The 12,016-nt window shown below is 45.0% G+C and overlaps 1 protein-coding gene across 4 annotated transcripts in view; it reads right to left on the reverse strand.

The window, feature by feature from the left end:
- The window catches only part of ST6GAL1 (ST6 beta-galactoside alpha-2,6-sialyltransferase 1), a 180,585-nt gene that overhangs the window by 10,950 nt on the left and 157,619 nt on the right, over positions 1 to 12,016 (reverse strand). For all 4 annotated transcript variants that reach the window (XM_066241875.1, XM_066241874.1, XM_066241876.1 and 1 more), the window contains 2 exons: positions 2,321 to 2,419; positions 974 to 1,148 (listed from right to left, as the gene is read on the reverse strand). In XM_066241875.1, coding sequence (XP_066097972.1) covers positions 974 to 1,148; positions 2,321 to 2,419 — 274 coding nt within the window. The remainder of the gene's footprint in view (positions 1 to 973; positions 1,149 to 2,320; positions 2,420 to 12,016) is intronic.

The raw sequence follows: 12,016 nt of genomic DNA on the forward strand, positions 1-12,016 counted from the left end.
TAGAAGGGACATAAAAATGAGACTCAGAGACATGAACAAGAATGTGATGGCAACAGGGGCGGGGGGCTTGGGGGAGGGGGGGGGTGAAGAAGGAGAGAGGGGTTAGGGGAGGGGAGGGGCACAAAGAAAACCAGATAGAAGGTGACAGAAGACAATTTAACTTTGCGGGAGGGGTATACAGCACAATCAAATGTCAAAATAATCTAGAGATATTTTCTCTCAACATATGTACCCTGATTTATCAATGTCACTGCATTAAATTTAATAAAAAAATATTAATATTAAAAAAAAAAAGTCTATCTTGTTACTAAGGTTTTTGACACCCATTTCAATTGTATGCCTGACACCGCTGTCTCTCTCTCTTCATCTGAGTCCTGCCTCCCCTCCTTTCTGTGCTCTCTTCTACTCCATCGCCACCTGCCACACCCACTCCTCTCACGGGCCTGACCCGAAGCTGCTCCTCCATGAAGGTTTTGCCCTGTCCACCTAGTGGGGGTCCTCTCTCTTGTGGCACCAGGGTGGTTGCTCTTTCCTGGCACACACTGAATGTTGCCTCAGACGCCTAGCTGAACTCTGCCACTGAACGCCTTAAAGAAAAAAGATTTCAGCCTGGCCTGTGGTGGCACAGTGGATAAAGCATTGACCTAGAATGCTGAGGTCACTGGTTCAAAACCATGGGCTTGCCCAGTCAAGGCACATACAACAAACAATCAATGATCAGCTAAAATGAAGCAACTTATCAGTTGATACTTCTTACTCCCCCCATCTCTGTAAAATCAATAAATAAAATCTTAAAAAAAGAAAAAAGATTCTATCTTATTAATCCCTGTATCTTAGCTAGAAGTTGGCACAATGTACAAACCAGCAAAAACCTAGCAATTGTTTGGGGAATGAATGAATGAATAAGCCTCAGAAGAAAGCTAATCTCTTCTGGAAACAAATATGCGAGGCCTTTCCCCAGACATGGACTCACCAAGCATCCCAGAGGACGGAGGGTTTGGCTGAATCTCCTCAGGGGAGATCTCTTGAATGATGTCCCACAGCTCCCAAGGCATCTGGGGCTTTAGGATGTAAAAGGGCTGCTCAGGGTGTAGCTTACGGTAGCTCTTGTAGCGATCAAAGAATTTGTAGTCGGGATTCTGGTACCACTGAAAAAGAAGGAAATGATTTCAAGGAGAGAAATGTGCCAGTGCTGCCGTTGCCTCCGGGAAGTCGTCCTCATCTGAGGATACCGGGGGGAGGCAGAGAAGGACCTAGGCAGAGTCTGAGTGAGGCACAGTCTCTTCCTGGGGGCAGAGACCAGACTTCTGTTCTCCTCCGCATCACAGCTCTCACTGATAGCAGAGGATACCCAGCATGTAGCCTGTGCTCACAGGGAATTTTGAGCTTGGTGACTTTGAGACAGCTTCAGACTTTAAGATAATAGAATCAAGGAATGATATTGGTGCTTAAAAGGGCCTTTGGCACCATCTAGTCCCACTGTTATTTTTATTTTTAAGGGGCAAAAACTGGGAAACAGTTTGTCACATCTGTGGGTTCAGATATTTTTTTTTGACCTGGGTAAATTTCAGTTTTAAGCTAGATCAGTATGAAACTGGAAACTGAGATAGTGAGGTGCAAAGACCAGAACCTGTCAGCTACTGCTATGTTCAACTACAAATTCAGTGTCCCAAGAGCAGTGTTGTCTGTCCTCCCTAAAGCCATTCTCCTGTGGCCACTGCAGCCCACATCAGAGAGAGGCCAACTGATAGGTAGGACAAACAATGAGAGGGTCATTTCTGAGTCTGAAAGCCCAGCAGGCCTGAACCTCCTGTCTTCTCCCCTAAACGAGTTGAGGTTACAGAGCTGGCCCTTTGCTTAGGAAATCAAGTCCTGGAACAGGTGACCTTCCTTTGCCACAGTCCAGTTTCCTCATCTGTAAAATAGAAACAACCATGCTCCTATTTATTTCCTCATGTTGTTATGAGAGTGAAATGAGGAGAATTCTGAAAAACAAAGTGTGGAACAAGTGTGGTGATGTGATTTTTAGGAACAGTTAACCACTGTCTCTTCCTGCTGGTGCTTGTCAGGAAGATGGTGACAATAGCCACTGTTCTTCCTGATCTGAACTGTAATTAAAGACCAATAGATAGCAATGCAGAACAGAGCGTGGAGAGGACGTCTCAGGTGTCCCTCCAGATAAAGAAGGGTGCTCTCAAACCAAAACAGCCAGTCCTCAGCAATAGCCCAGGGTGGGTATAACTTTAAAAGCCCAGGAACACAGGAAAAGCTATAGGCAAACCAGAGACTAAATCCCTATTTCCCAAGGACAGCCACTTACCTTGGGGATATCTGAATGGTAAACAGATGGGTCCCAAACAATTAGGATTCCTTCATTGTATAAACTGTCTTTGAGGAAGCGCTCTTCTGTGGTAACCAACTGTAGGAAGAAACAGATAAGCCTCATTTGGACATTTACATGAAAATGCTTGATTTGGACCACAACACAAGGGCCACCCGAGGCCTCAGAGCCCCATGAGGCTTCTAAGTTTTCCCGCAGCACTTAACTTCAATGAGAAGAAGGCTAAGATGCCAGAACTGTGTAGCCTTGAAAGGGCACTTTGTCATAATCGATCAGCCATAGAGCAGAAAGGGCTCCACTCAGACTTTAAGATTAGTAGGGTGAGGGTACAGCGAGAATGGCTTGCATATACTCCCAGCAGTTATACCTCATAAGGGGGCGGAGGGTATAAGGTTTAAAGTCAGAAACTCATATAATCAAAATAATCTCTGGAAATCCTTTTAAATGCCTATAAAGTTCAGCACACAGTATCTACACATCATTATGGAGACAGACATAGCACCTCTCACGAGCCCACACAGCCAATGATTTGTGCAGCACTGGAATGGATGGCTGTGTCTGTTGTTGAATGCCAAATGAAGTCATCAGTTTGTATATGACATGGTATGTGCAAAATCATGCATCTCCACACATGGGAATCTCACCAGGCTGGTGAGGTGCCCACACGTAATGGGCTGGACACCAGTCACAGCTCCGCTCCTTCCCCACATTCCAGGGCTCCCAGACCGGCCTGCATGTGGTAGTTACACCAGGCTGGGCTAAACGTGACTATTATATGACTCCTAGGACAACCGTGCTGGATCAATTTTCCAAAATGTATTAACATCCCTAAAAAAATAGCATATATACTCTTTGACTCAGTATTTTTTGGCATTTATCCTAACAGAATCTAAATTCGGGGAGAAAAGTATACACAGAAATGTTAATTAAATTATTTACCAACATAGGAAAATGTGGTGGCAGAAGGTGAAACACACAGAAAGACCTGACCTTGATTCTTGACTTTGCTACTAACTTAACTGGTGACCATCAGTCAGTCGAATAGTCTGCCCAGGCCTCTGTACTCTGCAGATGGGGCACAGGAGTGAATGAGAAAGACAGAAACGGGGCCCCAAAGGTTTACAGTGAAAGAAGCCAGGACCCTCTTAAGAAGTTCAAAACTGGTAGGTGAGATCAGCTGTCAGATATTTACCCTAAAGAGCAGGTGGGCCCTGATTAGGTAGCCCCATTGGTTAAAGCATTGTCCCCATACTCCAGGGTTGTGGGTTTGATCCCCAAGAAAGACAGATATAAGAGTCAGCCAATGATTGCATAAGGGGAACAACAAATCAATGTTTCTCTCTCTCTCTCTCTCTCTCTAAAATAAATAAATAAATAATAAAGGTGGGACATGACATTGCCCAGGTAGAAATGGAGAGGATCAAATGACAGAAATCAAACCAAAAACCAACTGAAAATGAAAGCAAGAATGACAACAATAATCTCTCCCCATGACAAGGCAGAGAACTAGTCAGTGTCACTGTGGTGGCTGCAGAGCAGCTACGAGAGGGCAGATGGTCTGCACAACCCAAAGACAGCAATCTGCCCCAAGCCTCATGGGTAATCTGGCTAGCCTTGGTCTCCGTGTCTTTCCCCAGATGTAGGATGGCCCTGGAAGCCTGAAGAACACAGTCCTGTTTCCCCAGCATACTTTTAGACAAGAAATACGGGTGGTGGGCAGTCATGGAAACAGTGACTACTTGGAGACTTCATGGCGTGCACCGAGGGACCTAGTGGAGACCACCTCACAATCCCCTATACAGGTGTCATGAGACAGTCCTGAGCCCCCAGTCCTTAAGGGGACTTGTTGATACACACAAAATAGAAGCAGGGACAAGAATGAGGAAGTCAGGAAGGGGAATTTCTTTAGAGAAGATTAAAGAGCAAGCGATGTAGCTCAAATGCCCCCACGTATTGATTAATCAGAATTGCTCAGTCTATCCCTATTGTGCTGTATTCAGCACAGTACTGCTTTCAGAACTTTTGTCAATAAAGCCACTGTGGCCTTTGCCTCAGAGCACTGAACTCTGTCCCTGTTCTATGTTCCTATTCAGGGCCTCTACAGTAGGCCCTCCTTGACAAGGGAGTGTGCAACCACATAGGGTGCCAGGGTGAGGGTGGCCATGAGGTGTGTGAGGATTAAAGGACAACTAGGAATAGGACAAGCCAGGAGACTGTGGCAGCAAGAGGGAGGCTTTCTCAGACAAAAGAAACAATGTATGCAAATCTCCAGGGGTAAGAGTATGTGGCAGACACCGCTAGGTGTCACCAATATCCATTCTCTCTTCCTTGGTAAAAACACTTCTGATGTTTACCTTAAAACTATGGTTTAGTTATTCTTTAAGAATATTTTTTATTTTATTTTATTTTACAGAGACACAGAGAGAGAGTCAGAGAGAGGGATAGATAGGGACAGACAGACAGGAACGGAGAGATGAGAAGCATCAATCATTAGTTTTTTGTTGCACGTTGCCACACCTTAGTTGTTCATTGATTGCTTTCTCATATGTGCCTTGACCGCGGGCCTTCAGCAGACCGAATAACCCCTTGCTTGAGTCAGCAACCTTGGGTCCAAGCTGGTGAGCCTTGCTCAAACCAGATGAGCCCGCACTCAAGCTGGCAATCTTGGGGTCTCGAACCTGGGTCCTTCCGCATCCCAGTCCGACGCTCTATCCACTGCGCCACCGCCTGGTCAGGCTGGTTTAGTTATTCTGATGAATAACTAAAATAAAGACTAAAAAATAATACTGAATATAAACTATAATTGAAAAAACTTTTTATTGAAAGTAAATAAATAAAAAATAAAGACCACCTGAAATAAAATTTCTCCAGCCTCTCTTACCAGCTAAAATTCTGGCCAGTGGTGTGTAAGCAAGTATGACTTCCAGGAAGTGTCCTTAGAGGCAGGGTCATGCCCTTCCTTGTTCATTCCTTCTTGCTGAAAGTGGCTGTGATGGCTGGAGCTTGAGCAGCTATGTTGAACCATGAAGTAGAAGTCACATGGTAGAATGACAAATGCACAAGGTAGTAGGAGCCTGGGTTCCTGACACTCTGGGACACTGTACTAGCTCTGGAATATCTACTTCTGGACTTCTTTTACATGAGAAATACATTTTTATCTTATTAAGCTAATGTTAAGAGGTAGGCCGAGACATTAAAAACAAACAAACAAACAAAAAAGGGGTAAGTTGAGTATCCTTGTTACTTGCAGCCAACCCAAATTCTTACAGTGAGTAGCTTGCTTGGGAATTTCGGGCTGGCCAATTGTGGCTAGGACACAACAAGAGAGCTAGAAGGGGTCAGAGGGGTTTAGGTAGAGGAGATACTGGGGACTTCAGGTTTCTTCAGTTGATTAGGAAAACAGTAAAGGCTTTTAAGTGGGAAGAATCTAAATGAACTAGTGTTTTTTTTTTGTTTGTTTGTATTTTTTTCTGAAGCTGGAAACGGGGAGGCAGTCAGACAGTCTCCCACATGCACCCGACCAAGATCCACTCAACACGCCCACCAGGGGGCGATGCTCTGCCCATCCAGGGCGTCATTCTGTGCAACGAGAGCCACTCTAGCGGCTGAGGCAGAGGCCACGGAGCCATCTCCAGCGCCCGGGCCATCTTTGCTCCAATGGAGCCTTGGCTGCGGGAGGGGAAGAGAGAGACAGAGAGGAAGGAGAGGGGAAGGGGTGGAGAAGCAGATGGTGCTTCTCCTGTGTGCCCTGGCCGGGAATCAAACCTGGGACTTCCACATGCCAAGCCGACGCTCTACCACTGAGCCAACTGGCCAGGGCCTGGACTAGTGTTTTAGACTAGAGCTTTTAGAAAAAAGGAACCCAGACAGAAGCTTCTGTTGTAGTCTAAGTAGGAGAATAAAGAAGAGTTACAACTGTCATAGGCTTGCAGACTAACTGGATGTTAAAAGTGAAGAAAAAGGGGGTCAAATGTCACTCCTGGGCCTCAAGCTGTTTCCTAAAATGAGAACATAGAAAGAAAAACAACTTCTATGTGCCTGTAGGGGTCTTGAAGTTCACAGACAAGACAACTGGCCTAGAGTCCCACGGCTGAGACCACAGGAAAGAGAAATATAACCCACGCTTCCAACTCGAAATGCTTTCCTCTTTCCATGGGGACACTGTCCTTCACAGCACAGCCATGCAATGCTGTCGTCCAAAGGCAGAGCGGGTATCCTGGCAGATGGGCTTTGCAACATCGAGCTGGTGATCGTGAGGCCCAGGGGACAGCAGGCCTCCCCCTAGTTTAGACATGTGTTCCAAGACAAACCTCTACAACTTCACTACCCCCCAGCCCCCTCCCAAAATAGCCAGCATATTGAAAGCAGAAGTTTTCTCAAGAGCTCTGCTTCTCTCTATGCAGAGTACTGATGCCAGGTGATTTATAATACTGTAGTCACGAGGATTACAGATAACTGGGATTTTAGAAAACGTCTCCTTGTGCCACAGTCCCTCTCCAACAACTTTCTCAGCATAAAAAGCAGGAAGCGGTGGCAGCTACTTCCGGCACCTTGAGACTTTCCCAGGATCTGTGGCTCCACTGTCCTCAGATATCTCAAGAGAGAGGCACAAAGTTTTCTCTTTCATAATAAAGGATAACAGCAATGATAACAACAGATGCTGTTTAATGATGCTTATTTCAAGCCAGATACTTTCATATATTATCTCAGTTCATTCTGATGATAAGCCCTAGGAGGCAATTATTAATATGCCTATTTTTATAAATAAGGAGATAGAGATACTAAGTAACTTGCCCAAGCCAAGTTAGCAAGTATGCCAAGGAGTGTGAATTAGAGCCTTTTGCCAGAGCCCACACTTCTAATCTACACCGTGTACTGCCTCGTACACAGGGTAGGATGGACACCATGGCTCTTGCAAGAAAACAGCAAAGAAAGCATGTGATAAAGGGGGTAGAAATGTCATGAGAATTTTGCTTTTTGTCTGAGTTGTGATATATCACAGCTGGAAGATTCTTAAGGAACTAGATCCAAATCCATCATATTCAAATGGGTAAACTGAGGTCCAGAGAGAAGAGAGACTGAGGCTTCAAGGTGAATTTGAGGCAGAGCCAAGACTAGAGGTCAGCTCCTACCCAAGTATTCTGTCTGTTCCTGCAGGGCTACATTCAAAAACCACAAGATAATAAAACAAGCTAGTACACTATCAGAATCTGGGCCACCTTCAGTTCTCACCACACTCAAAGGAGAAATGACCATTCACTAGAGCTACTTGAAGCAAATGAAAATGGAATTCATGGAACTGAGAAGAGGTGAAGATAAACGTTAGTCTCCTCCAGCAGGAGAAACAGAAAGTGGCCGGGGCTGGAAGCTGGCTGGTGAGTGGGAAGGGGAGGAGCCAGCAAGAACTGCCCAGTCTTAAATAGTCCGTCACAGTCCTGAACTTAACACTTTGATTCTGGCAGCCCTTTGTGTGAGATTCAAAGAGTTACTAAAAAACAACAACAAAGTCTGTGATCTTAGGTGGGTCACTTCCCCTCTCCAGGCCTCAGGTGCCTTATGTAAAGGACACAAACATCCTGTAGGGTCCTGCCCAGGTGACTAGCTGTGTCCAGATAACATCTCAGTCTGTCATCCTTTTTTCAAATGCAGCAGAAGGGACTTGGGAGAGAATAAAGCTCATCTCATATGCACTTCCTCACATGTAGAGTCTGGTCCGAGTTCAGAAATCCCTGGGGACCTCAGGATGAGGAGAGTAAGCCGTTGCCGGAACAACTGAACCCCAAGGAACACCTGCCAGGAAAGGGCTACATCAGGGAGATGAAGTCGCTGTTTTAGCACACTGTCTAAAGTAACCTTGCCTGTCATAAAGTAAGAAATGCTCACTGAAAAAAGTTGGAAAATACAAGAACACACACACACACACACACACACACAATGATAACCACCCATAATCTCATTCTTCAGATATTACCACTGTCAATATGTTGGGGGGATTTTCCCGTTATGGACTAAATTGTGTCCCCTGCCCCCCAAATTCTTAAGTTGAATGCCTGTTCCCCAATGTGACTATATTGGAGAAAGGGTCTTCAAGGAGGTAACTAAGGTTAAATTAGGTCATAAAGATGAGGCCCTAAAGTCACAGGGGTCCCCAAACTTTTTACACAGGGGGCTAGTTCTGTCCCTCAGAACGTTGGAGGGCCACCACATACAGTGCTCCTCTCATTGACCACCAATGAAAGAGGTGCCTCTTCTGGAAGTGCAGCGGAGGGCTGGATATATGGCCTTAGGGGGCAGCATGCGGCCCACGGGCTGTAGTTTGGGGACACAAACCAATAAGACTGCTTTCTTTAAAAGAAAAGGAAGAGCCCTGGCCGTTTGGCTCAGTGATAGGGTATCATCACTGTGGAAGTCCTGTGTTTGATTCCTGGTCAGGGTGCACAGGAGAAGCGCCCATTTGCTTCTCCATCCCTCCCCCTCTCCTTCCTCTCTGTCTCTCTCTTCCCCTCCCGCAGCCAAGGCTCTATCGGAGCAAAGTTGGCCCAGGCGCTGAGGATGGCTCTATGGCCTCTGCCTCAGGCACTAGAGTGGCTCTGGTTGCAACAGAGCAATGCCCCAGATGGGCAGAGCATTGCCCCCTGGTGGGCATACCGGGTGGATCCCGGTTGGGCGCATGCAGGAGTCGTTCTGACTGCCTCCCCGTTTCCAACTTCAGAAGTAATCATCTGCTTCTCCAACCCTCCCCCTTCTTTCTCTCCCTCTCTCTCTCTCTCTATCTCCATCTCTATCTCTTTTCCCCTCTGGCAGCCATAGCTCAGTTTGAGCAAGTTGACCCCAGGCACTGAGGATGACTCCATAGCCTCACCTCAGGTGCAAAAATGGCTCAGTTGCCAAGCAACGAAGCAGCAGCTCCAGATGGGCAGAGCATTGCCCCATAAGAGGCTTGCCAGGTAGATCCTGGTTGGGGCACATGCAGAAGTGTCTCTGCTTCCCTGCCTCTCACTTAATAATAATAAAAAAGAAGAAGAAGAAAAGGAAGAGATACGAGAGAGCTCTCTTTCCCTGAGCATCAAGAGGGAAGGTTATGTGAAGACACAGAGAAGAGGCAGTCATCAGAGACATCACAACTCTGACGGCACCTTGGTCTTCTACTTCTGGCCCCCAGAACTGTGAGAAAATAAATTTCTGTTGTTTAAAACACTCCATCTGTGGTATTTTGTTACAGCAGACTTAGGAAACTAATACACCCTCCACACAAGCGTGCACACATGGATAGACATTGATATATCTTAACTGTAGAGTCTAGACTTAATGGTTTTGTTAAACTCACACATCAATTCAGGTCAATAGCTTCTCATTTATTCCTCACAATATGTCCGAGCCCCAAACAGGCATGAAAAGGAAGATTTTAGAGGTTATGTAACTGCCTAAGATCACACAGCTAAGTATGGATGGAGCTGGGATGCAAGTCAAGGTCTGTTTGATCTTTTCTCACTATCTTAGGCAACCTGTATTCAAAAAAGTTAGTTACATGATGTTAAAGTGTGTTCTGGCTGCCAGGTTTGCAAATCTGCCAGAGTAGCAAAACAAGTCAGGTATTTTTATTTTTAGATTTATTGATTTTTCTAGAGAGAGAGAAAGTGGGGGAGAAGTAGGAAGCATCAACTTGTAGTAGTTGCTTCCTGTATATGCCTTGACCCGGCAAGCCCAGGGTTTCAAACCAGCGACCTCAGCATTCCAGGTTGATGCTTTATCCACTGCACCACCGCAGGTTAGGTGCAAATCAGTTTTGTAGGAAGTCTGACAAAAGGGTGGGTAGTCAAGGTCTTGAGTAGATATTAAAAATTAGGCCTGACCTGTGGTGGCGCAGTGGATAAAGCATCGACCTGGAAATGCTGAGGTCGCCGGTTAGAAACCCTGGGCTTGCCTGGTCAAGGCACAAATGGGAGTTGATGCTTCCAGCTCCTCCCCCTTCTCTCTCTCTCTCTGTCTCTCTCTCTTCTCTCTCCCTCTCTGTCTCTCTCTCTCCCTCTCTCTCTCCTCTCTAAAAATGAATAAATAGCCCTGGCCGGTTGGCTCAGCGGTAGAGCGTCGGCCTAGCGTGCGGAGGACCCGGGTTCGATTCCCGGCCAGGGCACACAGGAGAAGCGCCCATTTGCTTCTCCACCCCTCCGCCGCGCTTTCCTCTCTGTCTCTCTCTTCCCCTCCCGCAGCCAAGGCTCCATTGGAGCAAAGATGGCCCGGGCGCTGGGGATGGCTCTGTGGCCTCTGCCTCAGGCGCTAGAGTGGCTCTGGTCGCAACATGGCGACGCCCAGGATGGGCAGAGCACCGCCCCCTGGTGGGCAGAGCATCGCCCCTGGTGGGCGTGCCGGGTGGATCCCGGTCGGGCGCATGCGGGAGTCTGTCTGACTGTCTCTCCCTGTTTCCAGCTTCAGAAAAAATTAAAAAAAAAAAAAAAAAAAAAAAAGAATAAATAAAATTAAATTAAAAATTAAAAAAAAATTAGCTCTGTGCCTTATGGGAAGGCCTGATTATTGTAAAGTGGACCTAGACAGGAGGTGTTCTGACAGAGAAAAGGGCATCACAAATTGAAAGCCCTCAAACTCCAAATCAAAGGGTCCTGTGATTCTACCTAGCATCACAGGAAGTCATCAAAAGAATTATAAAGTATTAGAGGAAGTAAATATTGGAAAGTATGTAATGTCCAAGCAAAAGAAATTGATAGGATAAGCTATAAAACTTATCCACAAAGGAGTACTTTTCAGCTATCATAAAGAATGAAAAAGATTTCTATGAACTGATATAATTTCCAGAAAATATTGTGGAAAAAGCAGAGTGTAAAGAATATAGTCCACTATATTTTGTGTAAGAAACAAGAGAGATTTTAAAAAAATGTGTATACATCGATTTTTCTTTACAAATAGAAATACAAAAGGATAAATCAGAAAATTTGGCTGTCTACAAAGTGGTGGTGTATGGGGTGGAAAGAACTTAAGAGGAGTAACTCTTTTATTGGATAATTTTGAATTTTGGAAGCATGTCAATATTCTACATGTTTTAAAAAGAAGAAGAAAAGAAGATCTAAAACTAAAACAAAATGAATATATTGAATTTCAAATAAATTTAATAATTTCAGTCAAGAGAAAGAGGAGGACTAATCCAGGTAACTTAGGTGCATATAATTTGACTCTGTAACCTCAGTCTTGGACGGGGAGTGGAGAACTCTAAATAAATCCTAAACTCTCTTTAGCAGGTTTGTTTTAGGCAGATATATGCAAAGAAATTTGCAAACTATTTTAGATGTATTATAGATATGAGCAAATAGATGAATGTGCTGAGGTTGTTTGAAGCAGGATTCTCACTGTGAAAGAAGGGGGAATACGATAGATTAGATTTGAAGGAATCAATCTGAGTCTATCATTTCTTAAATAGGCGTATTTGCATGTATATACATGTGTCTATATCAATGTGCATATATATACACAGGTATATATACATATGTATGTAAAGGAATGTGTACATATGGGTATGAATTGTGTATGTATAGGTGTACGTGTGTGTGTATACGTGCATATAATTCCTAGCTCTACCTGCTAAAAGGGCCAAAGAAACAGACATCTCAGTAGGCATGAATATGCCTATTTCCCAGATATTGATTATTATTATTATTATTATAT

The sequence above is a fragment of the Saccopteryx bilineata genome, chromosome 8 (assembly GCF_036850765.1).
Source record: "Saccopteryx bilineata isolate mSacBil1 chromosome 8, mSacBil1_pri_phased_curated, whole genome shotgun sequence".
NCBI classification, from domain to species: domain Eukaryota; kingdom Metazoa; phylum Chordata; class Mammalia; order Chiroptera; family Emballonuridae; genus Saccopteryx; species Saccopteryx bilineata.